The sequence below is a fragment of the Megalops cyprinoides genome, chromosome 2 (genome assembly GCF_013368585.1).
Source record: "Megalops cyprinoides isolate fMegCyp1 chromosome 2, fMegCyp1.pri, whole genome shotgun sequence".
NCBI lineage: Eukaryota > Metazoa > Chordata > Actinopteri > Elopiformes > Megalopidae > Megalops > Megalops cyprinoides.
Genome location: NC_050584.1, coordinates 28379647 through 28406919, shown reverse-complemented (window position 1 = coordinate 28406919; position 27273 = coordinate 28379647). Strand labels below are relative to the sequence as shown.

The 27273-nt window shown below is 48.3% G+C and overlaps 1 protein-coding gene across 1 annotated transcript in view; it reads right to left on the bottom strand.

Annotated features, from left to right (window-relative positions):
* The window catches only part of rsu1 (Ras suppressor protein 1), a 46190-nt gene extending 21733 nt beyond the window's left edge, over window positions 1-24457 (bottom strand). The window contains exons 1-8 of the mRNA XM_036522844.1: window positions 24325-24457; window positions 23972-24083; window positions 23477-23527; window positions 12742-12862; window positions 10370-10488; window positions 8464-8546; window positions 7756-7870; window positions 2902-3034 (exon numbers count right to left, since the gene is read on the bottom strand). Of these exons, the coding sequence (XP_036378737.1) occupies window positions 2902-3034; window positions 7756-7870; window positions 8464-8546; window positions 10370-10488; window positions 12742-12862; window positions 23477-23527; window positions 23972-24080 (731 nt within the window). The 5' untranslated portion in view covers window positions 24081-24083; window positions 24325-24457. The remainder of the gene's footprint in view (window positions 1-2901; window positions 3035-7755; window positions 7871-8463; window positions 8547-10369; window positions 10489-12741; window positions 12863-23476; window positions 23528-23971; window positions 24084-24324) is intronic.
* Window positions 24458-27273: the final 2816 nt, after the last annotated feature.

The window sequence follows — 27273 nt, the reverse complement described above, 5'->3', positions numbered from 1 at the left end:
GATGCATTAAGCTCTCTCGTTGGGCAGTGCATTGCTGTTCTGTAGCTGATGCATTAAGCTCTCTCATTGGGCAGTGCAATGCTGTTCTGTAGCTGATGCATTAAGCTCTCTCATTGGGCAGTGCAATGCTGTTCTGTAGCTGATGCATTAAGCTCTCTCATTGGGCAGTGCATTGCTGTTCTGTAGCTGATGCATTAAGCTCTCTCATTGGGCAGTGCACTGCTGTTCTGTAGCTGATGCATTAAGCTCTCTCACTGGGCAGTGCACTGCTGTTCTGTAGCTGATGCATTAAGCTCTCTCATTGGGCAGTGCATTGCTGTTCTGTAGCTGATGCATTAAACTCTCTCATTGGGCAGTGCAATGCTGTTCTGTAGCTGATGCATTAAGCTCTCTCATTGGGCAGTACAGTCTCTCATGTTTCACAGTCTAGAGCCATTCTGCAACATCCATCACTTCTGATGTCTGATCCATCACTTCTGATGTCTGAGCGGGAGACAGTGTGTTTGAGCGGGAGACAGCATGTTTGAGTGGGAGACAGTGTGTTTAGGTTGTGTTTGAGCGTCTCCCACTCAAACACAGCCTAAAATTAGACACGAGGCAACCCCGTGAGATATAACATCTTTTTGAAGGGATTCTGTGGTGGGATATACCACACACACACACAAAATTTTTTTTTAGTCACAATCAAGAATTACAACCTACATGAGTGTTTGTTTTCTTCTGTGGTTCAGTTACAGGGTTGGACATTAGTGTCCAAGATGGCCGCCCCCCTGCTCTGCTCTGGCAGTACCCTGGTGAAGGCTCAGATTGAGCAGTTTAAAATGGTGGGGAACTCTATTACAGCCATGTCGGAGCCAAGCCTGTGTACGGTCCACAGTGTTACAGTGACCTGGGAGGCGTTTTTGGTGTCACTTCCTGCCCCAGGGGCTGGCTCTCTGACCTGAGGTCAGTGTTGTCTTTGTTGTCACCTGAGTTGCAGATTGCCTCTCCCAGGAATCTCCAGCTCCAGGGTCAGTGACAGACAGAAGTGATGGATGTTGCAGAATGGCTCTAGACTGTGAAACATGGGAACACTGAGAGACTGCACTGCCCAATGAGAGAGCTTAATGCATCAGCTACAGAACAGCATTGCACTGCCCAATGAGAGAGCTTAATGCATCAGCTACAGAACAGCAGTGCACTGCCCAATGAGAGAGCTTAATGCATCAGCTACAGAACAGCATTGCACTGCCCAATGAGTGTGTTTAGGTTGTGTCTGAGCGGGAGACACTGTGTTTGAGCGGGAGACTTGGCATTTGCAGGCAGTGTGCAGTCCTCTCTGCATTGCGCTGGCACAGAGACCTGGAGGAGCACAGCAGCTCGATTTGCTGAAAGGTTAGAGAATCCTCCTCACAGCTCCGCGACTAGGCTTAATGACAGCTAAAGGTTTCAGCACAGAGAGCTCAGCTCAGCTCTGTACACGCGCAACCACAACCACAGACCTACACACCTACACACACACACACACACACACACACACACACACACACACACACACACACACACACACACACACACACATACACGCACGCACACACACACACACACATACACGCACGCACACACACACACTCCCCTTTTTGCCCACACTACATGCCTCACACTGAGAAGCACACCTGTCCAGCCCGCTGACACACAACCTTGCACAGAAAATGATGTGGCAGATGTCAAGCCTCCAGCCCTGCATCTCACTCCGCTCTGACACATCTGTAGGGCTCCACCCTCCATATGGCCCTATCGATTCAGCCAGCCACTACCCCGATACACCATACATCACAGCGGGGCCACTGACAGCTGCATTCAATAGCCACTGCAAAGAGAATGGCATAGACTGATCTCTTCTCTCTTTAAGTTTCAATCACTATGTGCAGTCAAAAGTACATCCATTAATCCCACACATCAACACTTCTTTCCCATTACGGACCCACGTGGAAAATGTTTAAAAAGTGGTGCTGATCTAGGAATATTATATTTACAGTGAAACCATGACTATAATATTTGTCTAAAGGCATTTCCATGTACGAGTTGGGGTATACGAGTGACAACCAGCCCATCTCTAGCTGTCTAAACCGTTATTTGCCGCAACCTTTTTGAGTGGAGGACACCCAAGGGGTATGTGGCAGACAGAAGGGATATCAGCATGACTGCACCAGCACTGATCTCCCAAAGCCATCAACTAAAACAGGAGTTTTGACTATGCAGGACTGACATGACACTGGTGCCAAAGCTTGGCTCCCGACAGCGCGGGTGGGGCGGTGGGGGGACACACGAGAGGGTGGCTCTCCATGTGCCACGCCCCACTTGGGCAGCAATGCTGACTGCTACCTCTACAGCACATGGCAGCATGATCACCCCCTATCTCACACACAGTCGCCCTCTGGGCTTTCCTTTCCTATGACCGCATATGTGTGAAATCTGTTATATTTCTGCATCCTCCTCACTCCATCTGCTTAAGACCTTTTCAACAGCAGCTCTGATATTTACCTTTTTGGATCACTTCAGTGACATGCACATCAGGAACACAGCTACCTTGAATGATGTTGCCACAAATTTTATATATATGCATATATTTATACTTATATACATACATATGTATAGACATTTTTTTGCATTTTTTGAATTGAAGCTATGAGTGTTGTGATTTTTCAGCTTTTTAGAAGCCTTCTTGAAGGGGTGTGGTCCAAAACAGAAAACCCAGTCAGGTTCCAGAGCCTCCAAGCTGGAGAACAGAAGGAACCATGGAGCTGAGTAGCGGTTCATAATAGAGCATCTGTGGTGTCTCTATCTTTGACCTTTGACCGAGGGAGCCCACTGTATATAATTTCTATGGTTGTATGATTTCTATGTTGCGATCACACTTACTACTTGTAGGTCTCGGAGCGGACGTATTCAAAGACGTGGGAGACACCCAGCTGGAACTGGTCAGCGATGGGGGTCACCCAGGGGTTGTTTTCTGCTTTGAACACCTGTTTGGGTCCGGTCAGGTCCAGGTTACCTGTGACAGACAGAAGGGGGGGACATAGAGACAGTGAGCGGGACAGGTGTCAGGATGACGGAGAGCAAGGGACGGCCAAGAAGTGAGGGAGATAGACGGAAAGAAGACAAGAGGAGAGGAACGTCACAAAGATGGGACAGAGAGGGAGAGAGAAAGAGAGAGAGGGCGGGACGGTGCAGACAGGAAGAAGGCAGAGAAAGAAGGAGAGGTCTGGAAGAAGAAAGTAAGAAAAATTACATCATCTTTCAGGTTCCTGTTGCTAAACACTTTGAAAATTCTGGGTAACTCCTGAAATCACAGTCTGAATCCTTGAATCCTGAGAAGGAGAGTGGGAGAGACACAGAAGGACAGGGATAGGGAGAGAAAGAGTGAGGGAGAAACAGAGGAGACAAAACAAGGGAAGATGGGGACTGACATGGACAGGAAGGAGAAGGGGAGCCAGAGGAAGAGGGAATTAGAGATGGGGCAGAAATAAGAGATACAATGGAGGAATGAGGGAGAGAGACAGCAAACAAGGGAGCAATAAAGAGCGAGAGGAAGAAAGGGGGGGGGGCGAGGAGGAAGGAGAGCAGGGAACAGCAAGATGGAAGGATGCAGGGGAGAACACACAGAGAGAAGGTGAGAGAGAGCTGAAGTTTTTTTTTTGACAATGTTACAGAGTAGGTCGCAGCACTAATGTGGCAGATCTTAGCACACAGGGGGGCTAATTAAATTGTTTCTGATTAGTAAGTGTTGAAAAACCTGTCAAAAAGGCGTTAAATTAAAGCCGGGCTGAGGAGAGGCAACGTCATGCCTCACAAAGCCGGGAGACAAGTCCATTAATGTAATTTAGCTGTTAATCGGCTGCTTGGAGTTCAGCTCCACTCTGCTAAACTTCCTTCCAACAAGACCAGCAATTAACTTTTTTTTTGGATTGGATTGGGAGGGGTGAGGGTGGAATTCATGGAGAAGGTTTGTCTTCATTATATGAGGCTTGCTTAACTAGACAGGGGAAACAGGAACCAGGGCTCTGCCTGACACAGGCTTCCTATCGCCTGTTAATTACACCTGCCAGTGTAGACACAGGTGAGAACGAGACTGAACATTTCCTGTGTCATTTTTTTAAGGGTGACAAAGTCTGTTTCTGAAACGTAATGAAAAATCGCTGTTACATTCCGTTACGCAAACCCCAGCAGGCATGAATGGATTCGGAGCAGACCCGGGGAGCATCGGCCGGCTGAGAGGGGTCTTTCAGCTCGTTGCGGAAGAGAAAAACCTTCCAGAAAAACTCTTCCACCCACGTCCATTAATATAACGCACACGAGGCTCAGGTTCACCCTGAGGGGTGCGGGTTGAGCCAGGTGGAGAGCAGAGACCGCGATGTAAGCGCAGTGCGTGGCTGCTGGCATAACACACACGGCCTAACACAACAACAGGAGCGTTACGGTCCCCCTCCCTGGGCTCGAACCCCCCCAACCCCCCCGTCTCCTTAGTCTTAGACATGTTTAGCCTCCCCCCTAAGTTCAGATCCCTTCTCTCTCTCCCTCCTTTTCCCTCTCTCTGCCTCTTTCAATCTCCCCCTTGCTCCTCTCCCATCTCCCCACAGAGCTCCGGGTCTCCCTCTCTTCTCTTGTCCTTCCTCTCTCTCAATATGCCTCTGCATTACATTAACACAAGACATACTGGCAGGACCACACAGATGCACAGAACAGCCAAAGCATTTTTAGGGGGGGACTGATTTAATGTGCAACCAGAGTTTAACTGCTCTTTTCTGAACATGTGTAATCAGTGGGAATCTTTTCTATTGCACTCTCACACCCTCTTTACTCTCTCTTACTTTTTTTTCATCTCCCCCACTCCCTCCCTCACTCTTCCTCATCTTCCACTCTTCCCCCTGCTTCGATGGATCTCTTAGTCTCACTCTCTCTCCCTCCCTACCTCTCCCTCTCTCTTTCTCCCTTGCTGCCTCCCCATCCCTCTCTACCCCTCTCCCTCTTTCTCCTTTCCTCTCTCTCCTTTCCTACCTCCCCTTGTCCCTCTCCCCCTCCGTCTCTTACTCCCCTTCCTTCTCCCTCTCTCTGACCAGTCCATCTCCCTCTCTCTCTCTCTCTGTCTCCCACTCTCTTTTCCTCTCTCTCTCCTTCTCTCTCTGCTCGGTGAGGTGCGTCGTGTGTGACACGCTGCTTGTGGGGCTCCAGACAGACCTCACCCTCCTGCTGCCATGCCGGCCCATGCGCTGGGCTGCCTCCTCGTTAAAAGAAGCTCCGGCCGCCAGCCTCCTTTGTCAGAGCGCCGGGCGTCACCGTAGCTCTAACTAGCACTGGACCGGCCAAGCTGGGATTAGGTGAGGTGGCGGAGGGATCCTAATAAGCGCCGCACGCTGTGTGTGTGTGTGAATGTGTGTGTGTGTGTGTTGGTGGGCTTTTATCTTAAACAATAGCTCTGTTCAGTAATGTGACCTCGGTGACATGATAACTCCGGCAAGTCGCCCGCAGAAACCAGGTGTGGGTGGCTCTGGATTTTACTCCCAATTCTTATCAGCTGCCTGGGTGCCCGTGCTAGGACAGGGCGTGCAGCCATGGTGCAGAAGGGTTTTGGGTCCCGTCCTGCTTGGGGATGAAATTAGAGCCTCCGGGATCCGAACCCACACCTGCCTGCTGAGCAGCATCAATTCCCCCCACGCACCCACAAAGCCTGCAGCCCTGCCGTGCTTTGGGAAATAAAATACTGATCTCAAAGTCTAACTCCCAAAACATCACCTTTAAATATCCTTTAGCATCTCACCCAACACAGAGAAGAGCTTACCAAGGAGCTGCTCTTTTATTTAAAATTTAAAAAATTTAAATCTTATGCCTTGACAGATTCGCCAGTTATACAGCTGGTTTCTAACTAAAAGCAGCTCTGGTTAGTTGGTTGGTTCATCCTTCTGAAACATGCCACGGCAGAGGTACACCTTGGAGTCAAGCTTGCAATCTCCTGTTTACACAGTGACAGTAGTCAGACTCAGTGCTATAAGGAGCAGTGAAAGGGAAAAAGCAGGTATAACGCTGCATATATCAGCAAAGAAGCACATCACACATCTCTCCCCTGACCCCTACATGACCTCCCCTTCCTGATATGGGCCCCGCCCCCTTGCTGCCACACCTGAGGCGTTGTGACAGGTAAGATCAGCTGCGCTGCCTCCAGGCTGCCCCGCCACAGAAAGCCGCCGTTTAAAATTTGTACAAGACAGGTGCCGCAATGGGGGGGGGGGGCAGCTGTATATTTTTGCGGTGAGAAAGCTGTCAGAAAGAAGAGATGCGACCTCAGGCGCTCTGTGAGAAACTCTGTGGAGCGTACAGTCTAGGGCAGGTGATTTCACTTCCTGTTCTCAGGCTCTTGGGGGAGATGGGAATGGGGGGAGTGCTGACTAGAACATCTGACTAGAAATGCAGAGGAGAGTCCACGACAACCATAACATCCAGAGGAGTGCATATCTGTGTGTGTGTGTCTGACACAGAGTGTCTGGGTATGAGTGTATGTGTGTGTCTGTGTATAATGTGTGTGTGTGTGTGTGTGTTTGTGGTTATGTGTGTGTGAGTGATTTTGTGTGTTTTTATGCATGTGTGTGAGTGTCTGAGTGTACGTGTGAATGTGTGTGTGTGATTTTGTGTGTGTGATTTTGTGTGTGTGTGTGTGTGTGTGTGTGTGCGTGTGTGTGTGTGTGTGTGTGTCTGAGGGGTGGAACACTGCTTAGCTCCTGTCAGATCTTTAAAAACAAAGACAAGTTTGAAAGGGGGGAGGACCTGCAATCTGACAGAGATCCACAGACTCTTCAGAAAGACAAGACAGATTTCGGCAAGTCACGGCCAGCCATCACAGCCCTCCTATCTAAACCCCCGAGAGACGAACTCTGACCAGACTGCAGAGATAGAACAAACACACCCTGCTGGAGAGTGAATAAGCCCCTGGAGGGTCAGTTGAACACCTCTCACTTTCCCCACTGTCGAGCTGGAACCAGGCTGGCCCTGGTTATCTCATTTCATATGTCTCAGTTTCAACTGTGAACATTTTGAATATATGTGCTTGATTACTTCGATTACCTCTGGTGTTTTGCTGGAGAAAACTAGTCAGCAGGTGAGAAAAGAAAGAGGGTAAAATACTTGCTTTTCCACCCAGCCTGCACTGTACTGCCTACCAGCAACAGCACCACCTACAGGGCATATGCTAGGCTGTGGACGCCTTTAAAATAACAGCACCAATTAGTGTGAACATTGCCAAAGCAACCGTGACGACCAAGGTCTCAGCTGGGCCAGGTCACAAACCTGCTACGGTCAAACACGGTCACTGAAGGGTTGGTATGACACGCTGCCTACCCTGTGGGACGCTAAACTCAATTAGGTTCAGCCTTTTTGATGAACTTAAAAAAAACCATCGTTAGAGAAGACAAGGACCTTTATTCCTCTGTGTTCGTGGGTGCAGGGGTGAATGTGTCTGTGTGTGAGTGCTTGCTTGTGTGTATTTGAATGCGTGCGTGTGAGAGAGAGAGAGCGCGTGTGTGTGTATTTGAATGTGTGTGTGTGTATTTTAGTATGTGTGCGTGTGTGTGTATGTGTGCGCATGCGTGTGTGTATTTGAATGTATGTGTGTATTTTAAATGCATGTATATTTTTGTGTGTGTGTGTGTGCGTGTGCGCACTTGCTGTGAGAGAGAGATTGTGTGTATGCGTGTATCTGTATGTGCGTATGTATTGGACTCTCACCCAGCTCCGGGGGCAGCACAGTGAGCCTGTTGCCCTGGATGTGCAGCTCCTTCAGCTGGGCCAGCTCTCCGATCTCCTTGGGCAGAGAGATCAGGTCATTGTCCCTCAGGCTGAGCTGCGGATGGAGGGAAGGGGAGAAAAAGGGAGAGGAAAAAAAAAAGAGAAAGAAAAAAGAACAAGAGGAGAGCACCGCATTGGTCACAACAGGGTCTGAACTCACTGACAGTTATAGGTGCAAAACCCCACCAGGACACCAGCTATAGCTTTATTAAAAGCGCCATGAACACATCAGTAAAGTCTACAGCATATATGACATAACTCAGGCCTACCTAAGGGTCTCCGCTATGCATACAGAAGAGACATGCACAGAGAAAGCATGCATGAGCGCACACATCCACTGACTAAATCAAATAACCAGACGCCAAACCCCCAGTGAGAGAGGGAAGAACGAAGCTGCTTTCGACAGCCTTTTTACACACTGCGCTATGCAAACTCAGAGACCTTCTCTCCACACACACAGACCCACACATCGGAATTCCTTCCTTCCCTAATAGGGACCAGCATTTGTGCGCAGGCGAAATTACACCTTAAATCACTTCTCAAACGGGGAGGTAGGAAAGAGCTGGCGGAGAAACGCCAGAAAACAATACGAGCGAAAGTAAGAATAAAAGGATTGATTTTGGAGGGGAATTTAGATAAATTACTCACTATCTGCAGCTTGGCCAGCTTGCCGATGTCGGGCGGGAGGATCTCGAAGTCGTTGTCACTGAGATAGAGCGCCCGGAGGGTGGCTGCAAATTAAAGAGGGGTGTGAGAGGGGGGCCGGTGCAGGCCGTGGCCTGATCAATGAAACCGCTCGGGGCTGATTAACGGCCGGCGGCCGGCACTGCAGCTGACAGACGGAGCCGATCGAGAGGCACAGCGTCACGTTCACTGTCATACGGTCACTGGGGGGGGTTTCCACACACATTCACACACTCACACACACCCGCATTCACACATACACATATACACATGCACACTCACATATACACTCTCTCACACACACACATTCACATACACATACACGTATACACATGCACACTCACATATACACTCTCTTACACACACACACACACACACACACACACACACAAACACAAATACAGCTGTTGATATTTTTTAGCAGCAGAATCAGGGCGCACATCCTGCAGATGCCTGCTTTAGCACAGTGATTCAGGTTTCTGACAAGATCAGAATGGAGACGGGATATTATGGTTTCACCTGAGAGACAAATCACTCAAACGCATGGGAGGAATACCTCAGCCTTAGGGGTCAGGTTGTTCTGGGTTGGCAAAGTGTCACTTTCTGTAAATGAATTTGGCAGCGGGAGACAAAATAAACTGGTGGTTACACATGGGGAGGGCCACCCTATTGGTGGATATGGTAAAGGACAGCAATCCAATTGGTGGATGCCAGGTGACGGAGCATCTGTGCCAGATACAAAATTCAACCATTAGAAAAATAAGAGAAGAGATGCATTTTGGGATATGAGGAGAGCCAGCGGAGGGCGTTTCCCATCACAAACCTTGACAACTTCCATGCTGGTCTCGCCTGCATTAGCCGAGTGCACTGCGGAGTGTAGTGGTTAGTGCCAGCTAGCGGCTCTCAGCGCTGGCCTTCTTCCCCATCCCTCTTCTCCTCCACTTCATCCCTCTAATTGTCTTCTCTCCTCAAACCCTGTTCATTTATCAGCTCTCTTTCATTTGCTCTGTGAATCAGGGGCGATATCGGGGGTGCCGATTCCGTAGTGTCCCCCCTAAATAAGATTGCTGCCAGGAGGGAGATTACAGGGGCCCTGATTGCACTCGAAGGGCGCTTCCATTACGCCATTAATATTAAAATAACAGCCCCATTACGAGCACTCCTGCAGTGATCTGCACGCACGACGTGGTCCCAGCGGGCTCTTACGGGGACAGAGGGAGAGAGACGCTTGCGGTGATAATGTGTTTCAGCTGCTAATGCGGGGTGTATTACCACAGCGTGGTTACTGTATTAATATGCTGAACGAGGATCACTGTAGAGGCACGCACCTGTGGAAGCTCTGCAGGGGAGCAGGTGCATCTCCCTGTTGGACAGCTGTCAGAGAGTGCGGGACCGGGGTAACCCGGGCGGGGGAGAGAGCCCCGTAAGAATGTTTCAATTTTACGTGTAGTATTGCGATGTGTTTTGGAGTCTGAAAGATGGCTGGGAGTGGGGTTTAAGAGTTGAACAATCATAGGGACAAAGGGGTAAGACTACGATATGTGGGGGAGGAGCATAGAGCAGTGGGAGGGGCAAGGTGTAGGGAGTGGGGGAGAGGGGAGTGAGAGGGAGGGAAGGGAGGAGGAGTAGAGTGGGGGGGATGAGTAGGGGCAGGGGAGAGGAGTTTGGAGCCGGGGGAAGGGCAAGGAGTACGGGGAAAAAAAAGGGGGGGGGGGGGTATGAGTAGGGAGCTAGGAAGGACGGAAGAGATTTGCAACAGAGGGCAGAACAGGAAAAGGGAGGAGAGATTTGGGGGCAGAGTGGGATGATGGGACAGTAACAAGAATAGGAGACTTTGGAGTCACAGCTGCAGGGGACAGCAGGGACTTACTGAGGTAGAAGAAGTTCCCAGGCAGAGACGACTCGCTCAGGTTGTTGTAGGTGAGATCCAGCACCTCCAGAGCAGGCAGGGACCCGAAACCACGGGGGAGGGTACTCAGCCTGTTCATACTGAAGGCACAGAGAGGGACAGAGAGAGTCACTACTGAACACAGAGACAGAGACAGGCACCACTGAACACAGAGAGAGAGAGAGAGTGAGAGAGAGTCACAACTGAACACACAAAGAGATCGACACACACTCTCACTACCGAACAGAGAAATACCAGCAGAGTCACTACTGAATACAGAGACAGAGCAACAGAGTCACTACTGAACACAGAGCCAAAGAGACAGACACAGTCGCTACTGAACACACACAAAGACCAACACACACACTACTGAACACAGAGATACCAACACAGTCACTACTGTGTGTGTGTGTGTGTGTGCATGTATTTATTCCGTGTTTGTGCATGTGTATGCATGTCCGTGCTTAAGACCTTTCACACACAGGTAAACAAACAAAACCTCATACAAAGTCACACAAACTTTCCGCTCTCTCGGTTGTCGTGGCTCAGACAAAAAAAGGAGCATAAATTGACTTGGGGGGGGGGGGGGGGGGGGGCTGGGTTGTGTACAAAGCAATTACAGAGGCGGAGAGAGGGAGGCTGCGGAGAGCGTGATCAGGTACGGGAGGCAGGGGCGCGGCGCGTGCCTGCGAATGCGGCGGCCTGGCTTATGCGCCCAGATTACGCCTCCAGACTCCACCGCGGCGACCGCCGGCAAATCAATAAAAAAACCCTGTGATGTCAAGACGCGCCCGGGATTGCAAAAACTCCTTAATCCCGCGCGACATTGAGCCAAATCCTTCGCCTCTGATCCCCCCACCCCCACCGGCTCTTGAGAGAGCCCCCGGGCTTTTCGCTAAACTGTACATGCTAATTTTGAACTCCATGGGCGTTAAAAAATCCCCTTAAAACAACACAGTGAGAACTAAAGGGAACACGCTCCCCTTCCTCCTTTAAGTGCTCCGTGACGGACAGCCACACACCTGGAGTCATGTCTCCGAGCCCTCGGCCCTCGGCTCTGATGTTTAGCTGGATTTTGAGTGCATTTTGGGGTCGTGGTCGACGCAGGGAAACAAGGGGCCCTTGTGAAATGCCAGCTGCAGTCAGTCCCATTTACCGTGCATATCTGTGATTAACTGGGGTCCCTTCAGAGCTGCTAATGAAATCAGGGTGGGAGGTTCAGTGGCTTCTTTGGCAAAGAGGGTTTTCTAACATTGGTGGCGAAGACTGACTGACCCTTTGGGCAGCTGGTACTGATTTTCAAGTGGAGGCAACAGGGGCTGATACAAAGAAGCTATTAATGAATTTAGCTTTTCTTAAAGAAAGGAAATAAGATATTTAAATCAAACGGGTTTCCTGGGAAAAGGGTCTTATTCTAGCAAGATGACTGGTTAGATGCTCTCCATTTGTTGCAGGTGGCTTCACTACACCAAGCCTATCGGTGAGAGCTGTATTCTGTTTGGGATAGGGCTTCATTCCAGCAAGCCGAGTGGTCGGTGAAACATTTGTTTTATTTGAGATAGGGCTTCTTTAAAGAGAGCTGATTGGTGGGAGATGCTTTCTATTTGGGTGAGGGCTTCATTCCAGCAAGCTGATTGGTGAGAGATGTGTTCAGCCTGGGAAAGCTCTTCACTCCAGAGAGCTGATTGGTTAGACGTGCTCCATTTGTGACAGGGCCTCATTCTGCTATGCTGAATGGCCAGAGGTGTATTCCGCTAGGAGCAGAGGCTAATGGCAGCTGGGAGCTGATTGGTTAGATGTGCTCCATCTGAGACAGGGCCTCATTCGGGCTTGCTGATTGGTGAGAGGTGTATTACACTAGGAGCAGAGGCTAATGGCAGCTGGGAGCTGACATGCCCTGAGGACACGTGGCTTAATTGCAGTGTGGAGCGATGCAGCGCTCTCAGAGAGAAGGGGAATAACAGGGACCTGACTGTGCCCAACAGACAGAGACAGATCGCTTCTAGGAAGACTATCAGACCTCTCCAAAACACAGCTCAATTAAAGCACTCTTCTGACTTTAACAGGCATGACGAGAGTAGAGGAGAGAAAAGGAGAGGAGAAGAGAAGAAAAGGAAAACTGAAAAAAGGACTGTGGGAAGTTTAATTATCGTTTTGTTCCCATATTTATGTGAAAATTACTTTGGCAATACTGTATATCTGTGTGGTCATGCCAATAAAGCTAGTTTGAATTTGAATCTGTGGGAAGGAGAGCAGGAGAGCAGGAGAGCAGAGAGGCGAATAGCAGGAGAATAGAGATCAGAGAGGAGAGAGGAGAAAAACAGATGATAAGGAGAGCAGGAACGCAGACCCACCCAAGGTTGAGGTGCTTGAGTTTCTGCAGGCTGCTGATCTGCGTAGGCAGCTCCTCGATCTGGTTGTTGAAGAAGTTGAGCACCTCCAGGTTCTTCAGGTCGGCGATGTTGGGAGGGACAGCTGCAAGGGCGACACAGACAGAGAAGCAGAGGGATTTCGGGTCACCAGAGGGACACAGGGACACAGTCATTCTGTCATTTTACAAACATGACTCTCATTGCATCAATTAAAACACCCTCAGACTGATGTGACATAAGCTTGTAAAAAGGTTTATGCGTAATGCACTGTGAAGAGTTAATCAGCATCTGTGAATGGCTCCTGTCTGTCTTATTAGATAATATTTTGCATTAGCTAGTTTTTCCAAGATACAGCACATATCACAATACAAGGGTCACAATATAATATTTATCACAACACAACACCAAAACAGGCACAGAGACCCATGTTTGTCCAGTGAAACTTCTCTCTGTGGGTAGCTAAAACTTGAGGCTGACAGATCTGCTTGGTCAAATATTCAATCAACAAAAATAAAACACAAGAGATGGATGTGACACAACTGGGTGATATGTTATACATGCATGTGATCATATACTTGATATAACACATGCATTTGATATAACACAGTTATATGTTTCATATGCATTTGATATAATAAATGTGACCACGATGGTCAGTGTGTCCACTCTGATTTATAAACATCGATACAGGGGTGACTCAACATTACAACATTAATGTTGTAAGAAAAAATACACCAGAAAAATGCGACCCTCCATTGCACTGGTGAAGAAACAATGCAGTCTGCACAACCTGCCCCTGTTACCTGTTTATGCCCGCCTGGCCCTGTTACCTGTTTACGCCCGCCTGGCCCTGTTACCTGTTTACGCCCGCCTGGCCCTGTTACCTGTTTACACCCGCCTGCCCCTCTTACCCGATTATGCTCCCCAGGCCCTGTTACCTGTTTACACCCGCCTGCCCCTGTTACCTGTTTACGCCCGCCTGCCCCTGTTACCCGATTATGCTCCCCAGGCCCTGTTACACAATTACGCCCACCTGCCCCTCTTACCCGATTATGCTCCCCAGGCCCTGTTACCTGTTTACGCCCGCCTGCCCCTGTCACCTGCTTATGCCCGCCTGCCCCTCTTACCCGATTATGCTCCCCAGGCCCTGTTACCTGTTTACACCCGCCTGCCCCTCTTACCCGATTATGCTCCCCAGGCCCTGTTACCTGTTTACACCCGCCTGCCCCTGTTACCTGATTATGCTCCCCAGGCCCTGTTACCTGTTTACGCCCGCCTGCCCCTGTTACCTGCTTATGCCCGCCTGCCCCTCTTACCCGATTATGCTCCCCAGGCCCTGTAACCTGTTTACACCCGCCTGCCCCTGTTACCTGATTATGCTCCCCAGGCCCTGTTACCTGTTTACGCCCGCCTGCCCCTGTTACCTGTTTATGCCCGCCTGCCCCTCTTACCCGATTATGCTCCCCAGGCCCTGTTACACAATTACGCCCGCCTGCCCCTCTTACCCGATTATGCTCCCCAGGCCCTGTTACACAATTACGCCCGCCTGCCCCTCTTACCCGATTATGCTCCCCAGGCCCTGTTACACAATTACGCCCGCCTGCCCCTCTTACCCGATTATGCTCCCCAGGCCCTGTTACACAATTACGCCCGCCTGCCCCTCTTACCCGATTATGCTCCCCAGGCCCTGTTACACAATTACGCCCGCCTGCCCCTCTTACCCGATTATGCTCCCCAGGCCCTGTTACACAATTACGCCCGCCTGCCCCTCTTACCCGATTATGCTCCCCAGGCCCTGTTACACAATTACGCCCGCCTGCCCCTCTTACCCGATTATGCTCCCCAGGCCCTGTTACACAATTACGCCCGCCTGCCCCTCTTACCTGATTATGCTCCCCAGGCCCTGTTACCTGTTTATGCCCGCCTGGCCCTGTTACCTGTTTACACCCGCCTGCCCCTCTTACCTGATTATGCTCCCCAGGCCCTGTTACCTGTTTACGCCCGCCTGCCCCTGTTACCTGTTTATGCCCACCTGCCCCTCTTACCCGATTATGCTCCCCAGGCCCTGTTACACAATTACACCCACCTGGCCCTGTTGCCGAGCTACGTCCCCTGGCTCTGTTTGCCCCAGCAGCCTAAGACCCCCCCCCCCCCCAGCCGCTAGAAACTGGTCTTATAGAGGCAACAAAGGGCTAAGCCCACCTCTGATGAGCTGATATCTAAATGACTGAGATGTTTACCCTCACCTGGCTGATTGGCTGGCCTCCCACACCCCCTCTCCCTGCTAGGGGGTTAATCTGAGAGGTGTCCGCAGATCGATGGGGATAACAGGTCCTCTATCCGATTAGAGGCAGATCGATGCGCATTCGTTACAGTGTTGCCTCTGCACAGAGCATGTACACGGAAGCGCGTGACGCTCACGCCCTGCAACGGATCAGCCCCGCCGCCCGCCCCCCCGCAGCTGCTGAGGCCCCGTCAGAAGGGCATTTCAGCACGTGTGTCTGTGTGTGAAAGAGTGTGTGTGTGTGTATGTGTGTGTGTGTGTGTGTGTGTATGTGCGTGTGCGCATGTGAGTGAGCATGTGAGTGCATGTGCACTTGCGTGTGTGTGAGTGTGCGTAAATGTGTGAGAGCTTGTGAAAGAATGAGTGTGTGTGTGCGCACGAGTGAGAGTATGTGTGAGTATGCGTGTCTGTGAGAGACGAGTGAGAGTGTGTGTTTCTGTGTGTATGTGCCTGAGAGAGTGAGAGTGTCTGCACATAAGCGAGAGTGTATAGATGTGAATAAGTGTGAGAGTGAGAGAGTGTGTGTGAGAATAAGAGAGCCTGTGGGTGTGTGTGAGTGAGAGAGACACCGTGTGTGTGTGTGTGTGAAGTGGGAGGGGGCATTCTGAGAGGACCCTGTAAGGCTTTGACTCCATAAACACAGGAGGAGCAGCACAGTGCACTTCACCTTATTTAGTTACATTACTGGCATTTAGCAGGTGCTCTTATCTGGAGCGACTTACATCGGTTACAGCTTTTTTTAAATGTTATCCATTTATACAGCTGGATATTTACTGAGGCAATTCTGGGTTAAGCACCTTGCCCAAGGGTACAGCAGCAGTGCCCCAGCGGGGAATCGAACCAGCAACCAGTTCTGCTCTTTAACCACTATGCTACACTACCACTAGTTAAAACTGAATGTAGCCTCTGGCTTCATGCTCTTAATTCTAAGTGGAGTGCCTCTAGCTTTGTGCTCTTTGCTCCGAGTGGAGTATGGCTGGTGCTCTTTAGTGGAGGAGGACCCTGCCCTGAGGCTGGGGGGAGAGCTGAAGCAGGGACCAGAATCAGGCGGAAACTCACAGACACGGACTAGAGGCTTTCTGGGGCAACGCTGATCAGATGCCTTTAATCAAGGCGGCAGAGGGCCTGAGATACTCTCAGCACCGACACGACAGAGATTTAAAAACAAAGAGAAGGAAGGGAGGAAAGAAGCAAAGACAGGCGGGTGAGAGGGGAAAAGATGAGGCAGAGAGATGAAAAGACAGGAGGGAAGAGGGTACAGGAAGAGAGGAAAGATGGGAGGACACTTCTAAGAGAAGGTAGGAGGGGAAAGAGAAAGAGAAGGAGAGAGGAGAAAGCAGGAAGAGAAGAGAGCAGAAGGCAGGAAGGAGCTGTGGGGGAAGGTGGAGGAGTATGGAGATGCTGAAGAATCTAAGAGATGCTGACTTCACAGCAGGTGCTGCACAGATTCATATCAACTGGATAGGCTGTGAGTGGACACATATGACTGAATAAACACATGCGTATACTATCAGGATCGGTTGGACCTGCACAGTAGCTGCTGTAAACTGATGTTTATGAACCAATTCATTTTAACCTGTTCTGCCTCCTTTTATGGCTAAAGACACATTACATTAGGGCTGAGCGACTCACATTTTATGTGTAAGCAATTGAAAAAAACTGATGGAAAATCAGATGTCCCTCAGAACTGTTAGGCCTAATCCATGTTTTTTCTCTTTATAACCTTCTATAACCTTCATCTTCAGACACACACATGCACACTCCCTCGCATTCTTGCACTCACACACACGCACACTCTCTCGCACCCACGCACACACACATAAACGACTGCGCACATAGACACGCACATTCACGCGTACGCACGTGCGCGCACACACACACACACACACACACAAACACACACAAACACACACAAACACATTCACTCACACACACACAGAACCAAGGGATTTCTGCCTTCCTGCTCATGCCGGTACTGCAGAGCCTAATCACCTGCCCTTTAACACCAGCTGCAAACACTGAGAGGACAGTGCAAATGAACTGTGTCCTTTACAGAGGGAAACCCTGAGCACTTCATCTCCAATTTACAGCTCCAATCAAAGAGCTCGCCTCTGTGTGTGTCTTTTACCGAGGGAAACCCTGAGTGTCCCATCTCCAATCTAGAGCTCCAATCAGGGGGCTCACCTCCGCGCATGTCCTTTTATAAAGGGAAACCCTGAGTGTCCCATCTCCAATCTAGATCTCGAATGAGAGAGCTCACCTCTGCACGTGTCCTTCATACATGGAAACCTGAGTGCTCCATCTCCGATCTAGAGCCCCCTTCTGTGGCTCTTACTGGGAGGGGTCCACCCACAGCGAGACCGGTGCTTAATTACTCCCATGATTATGCTTTGCCAACTTTAACCAGAATTGGCAGCTGCCCGCGGTGACAGCGGGCCCACAGGGAGGGGAACCTGTTCGCGTCTGTTCTGAGGCACTGGGGTAACGCCTGGTATGGGAGAGAGAGCAGCGCAGCTGTGGATCTGGATTCAGACAGACGAGGCAGCGTCCCTGACAGGTGAAGAAGGACCGCATCGGCACACGCGTCCCTCCACGGTTATGTCAGGGTCTAGGACAGTTCACGTGATGTCTCCAAAGCACTGCTGTGCCTCCACGAGAACAAACATCAAACGCCACACGTCCACACACAGAAGCGACCAGCTGTCACCCTTATTGAGATGTTCACCTTTTTTTTAAGGCGCAGCAGAGCTCTTCTTGTGATACCTGCAGGGAAACGGCGGCTGGGACACCGCAGAAAGGGTAGCCGTGGAACGTGTTACTCCACCTGTCAGCATCGGACGCTGTGACCGTGTGCGCTCGCGGTCGCATGTCTGTGTGACCGCACTGTCCGTGTTTCTCAGGCTGACCCACCAGTGATATTCAGACAGCAGAAATACAGTGACTAACATTGCCGTTACGGCAGCTTGCACTAAGACTCTGGGAAAGTTCTATTGTGGACCATTTTCCTTTAATAATCCCTTTAGAAAGGGAAGGATGCATTCTGGGATGGTTAAATGACCAGACTGAAAGGTCCAAGCTGTCAATTAGGCCAGGACACCAGGGACGAACCTACTCTTTGCAGTAACCGCCATGAGGTCTTTAGCAACTACAGTGTCTGTACGTCAATTTAGCATCTCATTCATGAGGCCGCACATCCTACACCAGTGTTCCTATCACTTTCTCCATTTTGTTAAGAGCAGCGTGGCACAGTGGTAAGGAGCAGGGCTCATAACCAAAAGGTTGCTGGTTTGATTCTCCCAGGGCACTGCTGTTGCACCCTTGGGCAAGGTACTTAACCCAGAATTGCCTCAGTAAATATCCAGCTGTATAAATGGATAACATGTAAGAACTGTAACCTATGCAAGTTGCTCTCGATAAGAGTGTCTGCTAAATAACAATTACGTAATGTAGTGTAATGTAATGATGGTTGCCCTCTGATGGCCCACCAACAGCAACTCCAGCAGAGGCCTGGTATTCCCAAGAAGTCCCCTACTCAAGTGCCAGCCAAGCCCAGCTTAGTCTCCTCCATCATGCAGAAGCGGGCTACAGAGAGGTGTAGCCGCTAGCGGAGCAACTCATGCAAGCCCAAAACCTCGAATGTGAGCTCCTCTCCTCCATCACCCCGAATGTGGGTGCTCACAAACACCTCCATCTGTCAGACCGAACTCGCTTCCATTCGATTATTCCAGACACCCTTCTGCCTGTGAAATGAAGAACCTTAAAGCTGCGCCGTGATGCGAGTGGCTCATTCACAATTTTAACATGGCATTCACACCCCCGGATGCAGAGGCCAGGCTGAAGCTCCAGATATAGGTTCCTATTCCTGCAGGACTCTCCATTGATCCTGACTCTTTCCTCTCAGTTTAACAGTGTAGAAAAGCAGTTTGTGCCCTGCGTGCATAATTAGGGCACTTTAATTGTTTTCGGTATCAATGCGCCTTCCCTTAAACCCCCCCCCCCCGGGACGGAGTGTGTTCAGGTAGTACTTGCCAGGTGCAAAGCCGAACACCATGCACAAGGGTGAAGGCCAGCCCTGCTTTTTAAAGGCAGGGGAGATTGATTCGGTGATTCGGACCCGGCGTCAAATTTAGGAGTGGGGGTGTCGGGCTCCGTTTTTTTTTTTTGCACCCTGCCCCACAATCGCTAATGAAAGGCCTCCCAAATGCCAGCGCTGTCCCAGCCGCCTTGAAAAGTTCAGCCCGGCCGCTGTCCCCGCTCCTCCGGGCTTCAGGGAAAATGGATCGCTACTTCCCCCCACCCACACCCCCCTTCCCTGCGAGTGCAGAGATGGGGCGCAATTAAAGAGCAGAGCAATGGATAGGCCAGCTCTCAGGTGTGTGGCCATTGAAACCCCCTCCCCCACAAAAAAAAAAAAACAATTAAACAAATAGAAAATATCTAAGCAAACTGACTTAACTGTAAGAAGCAGCACAACTTGGCAGAGAACCCACTGTCTAAAAACAAACTTTTTGAGGAGGTAAAGTTACTTTGAGTGTTACTATGCAGCTGTGGACAATGTAGCCTTACAGAGCCACACCATGCACCCGAACCCGCTCTTACAAGAACGTTTTCAGCATTTTCAAGAGCTGACTGACCAATAAACTAATAAATTGTGCTTATTTATTAATTAATTAATTTGTTGGTTCATTCATTTAACTCCAACATATTTACCATGCTTACTGGAAAAAGTAAAGTTGAAGTCTGCACTTCCTGAGTAGCAAGCTCATCCTTTGTTCCACCAAATACATTACATTATTGTCATTTAGCAAACGTGCTAATCGAGACCAGCTTAGACAGGTTACAATTTCATCTAGCTATACAACTTGATATGTACTAAGGCGATTGTGGGTTAAGTACATCGCTGTACAGCAGCAGTGCCCTAGTGGGGAATCGAACCAGCAACCTTTTGGTTACAAGCTCTGCTCCTTATAACTACACCACACTGCTGAATTCAAGTTCTCAACTATGAGATCATCTATTACCCAACTTCATATTTCAATGCTTATTAATTCACAATGATAATGATAATAATGGATTACACTTATATTGTGGATCACAAAGCACTTTCCAGTGTGGGGTGGGGAGCTCATTTCAGCCACTACTGTTTAGCCCCCACGCAAGGCAGTCATTTTACACCACAGCTCTCACCACACATCAACTGGGGTAGAGAGGATGGGAGTTATCCAGCCAGCTATACTGGCCAATGATTAGGCCTAGATAGCCAGATGTGAGCAGTTTGGGTTGGACCACAGCCAGGACACGGGGGAAGTCCCTCTTCTTTTTCGATAAGCGCAACGGGATCTTTCATCTTCAATATTTCAGACCTGCAGTCCGAGAGCACTGCATTAAGCGAAAAGTATTGATACCACTAATTATCCTACTGAAGGTATGTGAGAAAGTGGGTCTTTCTCTGGGTCAATATTTCCACACAGAGAGAGCTGGAGTTTCCAAGCAGTGGCTGGGAAGGAGAGGGGTTTGATTACTTAAATATCCCATCCTGGGAGCCACAAACTCTTTGAGAATCAAACAAATTAAAAAAAATCTCTCCCCAATCCAACAAAAGCTTAGAATTTTCTATGTCAACACACAAAAAAGGTTATGGGCAACACAGCACTAATGAACTAACCCTGACCAGGGATACATGTGTTCAGAGAAAAGCACCCAGAACATTTATTAGGCTATCTGAGGCACCACAGTATTCCATAATGACTGAAAGCTGGAAGTTATTTACCAGACTGAACCTATACCTGCCTTTGATGTAACATCATAAAAAGGACACTATTAAGCGATAATGAATTACATAAATAGACTTTGTGAGGAAAAAATTTTGAGGTCTGTCCACCTGTTAGTGTTCTATGCACTCACACTGGAAGACTGACTCAGTATGGAACAATAACACGCCTGTTATAAATTCAGGTTATTACTGAAACAAACCTAAATATTAACAATTGTTACGACCTAGCTACCCTTAACTCAATATAGGCCATTACGCTATCAATCAAAAATAACAACGGTTCATCTACGGTCAATGAAAAGTCTGCTGGCTTTCAAACCCATAATGCAATGGGATTTCAGAATAACAGCAAAAGCCAAATCTGCCAATGCCGGAGTGAAACGTCTCATCATCCTGTGAGACACGGGTGCAGTGGGAATGGCAATTATCCCATCAAGTGCCGGATCATTTGGACATGCTGGCAGAGAATGCTCATGACCACGGGCCCAGGATTAGAAGACTCAGAAGACAAGAGGTCTCTTCTGGCTTTCATTCAGGTGCTGTAACAACGCAATCTGTTTCAACTGACGACAAGATTAACTCGGAGAGAAAGCGAGAGGGAGAGAGAGAGAAGCAGTGAGTGTGTCTGGGGGAGAGAGAGAGAGAGAGAGAGATGGAGGAAGGGAGGGAGAGGAGGAGAGAGAGAGCAGTCAAGCGTGAAGACTTTGGATAGTTTAGACTTAAGGAGGTAGACTGATACGAGGGTAGGAGGAGTGAAGGGAGTGGGTAACTAATTACATTAAAAAAAAAAATCATACAATTAAGCCGAAGCCCCGCTCTGAATACACAATCTACTTCAACGTAAATCAATTAAAACACAAGAGATTAAAGAGCAGCTGGGGAGAGTGGAGTCATTAAGTCCGTTAGAGTGTTGGTGAATTCAGATTCACCATGTGAGACAAGCCGCGGAGCAGTACTGAGCAGAACCCCCTATGCTTTCAAACTCCCACATAATCCCAAAACAGGACCTAACCCAGGATCAGTTTCATCTCTTCTGCTCAAAACGGTTGAGGCTGCGATCAGGGATATTAACTGATCCTGGATCAGAGTAACAGAAATCTGCTCACTGCGCTGCATTGATGGATTTGTATGGAGACGGGCTGACTGCTGTCAGGCTGAGTTCACTCACACCACAGTAATGCTACATACTGCTTTCATAGGGGCATTCTAGGACTGCAAGACTCTCCTCATCCAACTCTACTGTCCACAAGGTTCTAGATGCATTACACTATAGTACATCTATATTCATTTAGAAGAGTCTCTTATCCAGACCAACTTCCAGCACAGAGACAAGAGACTGCGGAAACAGAAGTGACTCTAAACCCTGTGCCACGACCTCCGGGCATTCAGCTGTGAACTCTGATCTCAGATTTGAGGTGGACACCAAGTTAGGCGTCCTCTTCGGTGCCCGACGAGGGGGCCAATGACTTGGAAGCGGCAGAAATCCCCCTGACAGACTGAGGAGCTGCCAGGACCAGAGAAGTGACAGGAGCCTGGACGCGAGTGGATGTCATGGAAACGTCACCCGAGTTCCTGCGGGTGCGGTTTCAGAAGTGTGACGGGCGAGTCAGCTCCACTGCCTCACACAGCTAAGGCAGGGGACCGCCTCACTGATGCTGCTGTCTGAGGCAGCCAGCGAGCACTCTGTCAGGGAGGACACCAGGTTCCCCTACATGGGCCTTGCAATGCTACACTCACTGACTACAAAATGCCTCTCTCAAGCTCACACACACATATCCACAAACACACCTGTGTGCACACACACACATGGGTGTGCGTGTGTATATACATTAAATATACAAATATACATGTGTTAATATATGTACACACACACATGCATCCAAGTGCAATTAAAACCTTGGTATTTCACATTACTCTCAGTTTTCCCCTGGTTTTTCCTCATATGTACCAGAGGAGGTGCCAACACTGTGAGTCAATGGGAACTGCTGCATTACACAAAAAAAATGCCATGAGAACACAACAGCAGAACATGGAGTGCAATATCTGAGTGGCGTGCTGATGACAGGCAGTTCACAGCAGCTGGCTGACCAGGTAAGCAATCCACCACCCTTCTGACTGTGAATTATGAAACGACTACAGCACCCTCTAGTGACTGACCGCAGAATTACACGTGCATCTTGCAAATAAGGTCATGCCTTGCAGAACACACAACAGAACACACTTCACGCTCGTTCTGCGCAGACATCGAGCTAGCTCCTTAACAAAGACGTTCTTTACTGATAATCTCACATTATATGTCAAGTCACGTTTTGTTTGTCTGTGGGAAATGTTTTTACTGCTGTAGTTTTTGACTGTAATTGAATTTAAAAAAATACATGCTACAGTAAGATGCCAGCTATATTACAATTATACCATAGGGTTAAACGTCATGCAACATAGTTTGTTTCCACTTGGTAAACGAACAGTAAACCTCAAAACAATATTCGTCACTCTACAGTGGCAATGCACCTTATCACTCAAACACATGCGTGCACAAAACATTTTCTTTAAAATAGCATAGAATATAAATAATAACATTATTTTAATAATCTTCCTGCTCGTGAGACTCACTATAAAAACAAACCGCAGCGGAGGAAGAAAAAAAACCTTGTGGAACTTACTTGATAGCTTGTTGTGACTCAGAACCAGCTGTGTTATGTTAGACAGGGTGACTGTAACAGACACACACACAAAAGGTAAGGGTGGCTTTTCATATAATTACGCATAGCAATTACATCATATCCCAGAACGTCTGCAGCTTATGTCAGTATTGAAGCCCAGTGTTTATGCATTTATACGCTGCACATTCTTTGTTTTCATTTTTACACATTTAATAAATTGGATAGCCTAGAGGACACATTCCCGAAACAACAAGTCCCCAAACTTTTATTCCACGTTGTAGAGTATGACAATATTCTAGATATCTTGGGATACTTTGTACAAAAGTATGAGCTCCATTTACGATAAGCATCTCCTGCGCACCGCGCAGACGCCTTGCACAATTTCATCTTGCTCTGTCCAGTGGAATCGGAACAAACGCGAAGCATTTGCCATGAGAGAAACAAGAGACACAGAACATCCAGCAGTCTGAGGAGAAGATGTGGCGGTGCACTTACAAAGCGCCGGTACGTCCAGCATGTTTGATATGCCCCTGTCACACATGTCCACCTCGGGCAGATTCTTATCCCTGCTCTCCTCCACGATCTTCTTCAAAGACTTCGACATTTTCTGTAACGAAAGAGAAAAAAAACATTCAAAAACAAAGAAGACGCTGCATAAATGCATCATTTAGTGGCAAACACACTTTTGATTTGACATCCCTTAGGAAAGGTGCTGGCAGGTTTTCTTACGAGTAAACTACTTGCTAGTCTGTAACTTGGCAGTTGTTCCCCTAATGTATGGGATGCTGTGAGTGACCAGGAAGTTAGCGATCAAGCGTCCCGTATCAAAGTAAAGAAAAGCCTCTTACCTTATTTGTTGATAAGTTGGATAAACAAACCGACGTAGAATAATCTGTATTCCTTACAAACGAATCGCCTGTTTTTATACAAGCATGAAGGATTCCTAGATGTGAGACTGAAATATCGTACACACCCTGCCCAACCGGAAGCTAATGTGCGCTATAAAATTCTTTGCATTCCATAAAAGGACACTTCCTTCAGGGAGCCGCGAGACAAGAATGCGCCAGCGGGGCTTCCCTCTCAGCGTCCAATCAAATTAAGCAATTCCTGAGCGTTCGCGAAAAAAATAGGAAAAGCGAACAGTCGCAACCAATGAGAATTCGCGATTTGGGGCCGATTGTCTGAATGTTTGGGAATAGAAGAATGTGCGACTCAAACGTGTTCCGCAGTGAGACACTGTTACAAACTAAAAGTTCCGCGTTGCGTTGATAGTGTATAGGCTCGAAAACAAACTGACGGTGTAACTGTATGTGAAAAAGTTTGGCTTTTTTAAAAAGTTCCAGTGCAAATGGATCGCTTGTCCAATTTTCGCTCCTTGTACGATGCAGTTAAAAGCTGTTCATTCCAACCGACAGTCCATACACTCTAGATAGAATGTTATGAAAAAGTCGCCAGCTGCAGACCTTGTTTAATTTTAATTTATTTAACGTGGATTTGAAGGTAAATCTTTACATGTTGAAATAGGATATTGAAATAATCGGACGGCAGAACATCTGGGGCACCGAGTGCACAGAGAATTTCTAAAGCACGTTAACTTTTATAAGTTTAAGTTTAGAAGTGTATGTTATCTGTTTAAATTTGCGCGTAAAACGTATAAATATAGCCTAATATTTAATTGCGTTGGCATGGTTTATTTGGTTGTGGTTACTACCATAACATTTATGAAAATTTGATGACCAAGAGGAACAGGAGTAGCCAACTGATACTGAATATATAGCGGATTTCTACCAATTTTGCCTAAATTACGTTAGAGTTCTGTTAAAAAAAATAGATAGACTGCGGTAAAGACCGATAAGCAGATAAAAAGGGTTTGCGTGACAACATAAAAAGTAGTTGAGGTACTGCGTTTTTTGTATTAAAAACTACAAAGGTTCACTGCATTCCGTGAAATCATCGTCTTCTTCTTCTTTCGTTTTTTCTCTGCAGGTAGTGGTGTATTCCCCACTAAGTTACTACAGGCATAGAGGTTCATGAAAGTTTCATTTCCAGTTAGTGGCTGTACGTTTTACTCATATTTTGTGGAATACACATTTTGAATGATAAAACTACATTACTGTCCTACCATGAGTACACTGTGCGGGCTGTCACACTACCACATGGAAAATGAAGATAACTGCGTGCATGAAGAGCACACTGGCAACCTTCACCAGGAGCCCAATCCACAGGATTCCTTCCAAGTAAAAGCAAACAATGGAGGAAGGCCTAGTCATGTAGCTGTCAAATATTAAAACATTCTCCCTGCTCTGAATGTGTATATCCATGAATGTCTTCAGTAAACATAATGCTAAATGTTGATCTAATTTGAAATATTTTAGAAATTTAACATTTTTAAGAAGCAAAGGAAACAACAGCTCTGTATTTCTGCTTGTGACCTATGCTTTGATACACTGGTGCAATTTCAGAGGTTACATTTCCCAAGGAAAGGCAGATAGGCCTAGCCGGACAGCACATACACAAGGTCAGGTCAGATGTCAGTCAGTGGTAGCCCCACGGTCCTGCCCCTCTGATCTCCCCCCATCCACGACTGCCCCATCGCCCCTTACCTTGCGTGGGAGACACATTCTCTGGCCCAGCTCCTCCCGGCAGGGCGAGTGGCAATCTGAGCCACCCCCTCCCCTCTCAGCTAGGATTGAAAGACGGGGGGACAGGTAAACTGAGACAGGTGTCCTCCCAGAAGTATCTCTCCCTGTAGACTGGGCGGAGCCGGCACCTCGCTGAGGGGTACTCTCCCCCTCCCTCCCTCCCTCTTTGTTTGCAGTTTGGGTATCTCTACAGGGTAGCCACGGCAGAGGCCTCTATTTTTAGGGCCGATTATATTTGGAGCAGAGCGCGGAGGAACAGATGCTGCCCCAGCGTTGGTGAGAGAGAGGCCCAGAGCCCAGGGACAAATTGCGTTAGCGCTGCAGTCGCTAACTTTTGCCCGTGTGCAGCCAGCTGCTGATAAGTAAATTAAACGAACAAAAAAAGGGAAAGGAAACACAGTGCGCTTGCTGAAGCTGCTTTTGGAGGCCACCATTGGAAGTTTAGGTCTGTGAGGTTAGTCATTAGCCCGGCTTGGTGTGCCGAGCTGATACAAGCAGTGAGGGGGCAATTCAGTTTGCGGGGAACAGTTTTTGTCACTTTGGAATGACAGTGGCATCGTGCATGGGATCAGCCTCTCTGTGAAGATGATGAAGTGGACATGCCGGCATGTCACTAGACAAAAGGTTAGAAGGATATATGCTGTATGTGTTTGTATGTATAAATAAACTAAAAGGGGCCCCCTCCTAGAGGTGAATTCTCACCTAGCAGGAGCGTATGTACAGCGCATACATCCACAAACAGACTGTATGTAAACAGTATGCATACACAATACAAACAAATATACTTACTGCATTTATTACAAATATTGTATGCATACAGTATGTATATATTGAGAGGGAGATATTGATATACATGCACAGTGTTGAGAGTAGAGATAAATTCACATTTTCAGCTAGTCAGGTTTATTTCCTCAAAGCTGTGTTAATTCTAAAAACAACACAATATTACTTCTGTGACCACAGCAGCATTCTGCAAGACTCTTACCAGTGCTGTGTATAACATGCATATGCACACAGTGAAGGTTTCTTGAGCCATGTATGCAGGGTTGGGGGTAACAGAAGTTTAAATGCAGTGTTTAGAAACATTGTGAAATGCATGGGAGGAGCAGAAACGTGTCGAAGGAAGTGTGCTGCGTGTCGCTGGTTCCTGTACAC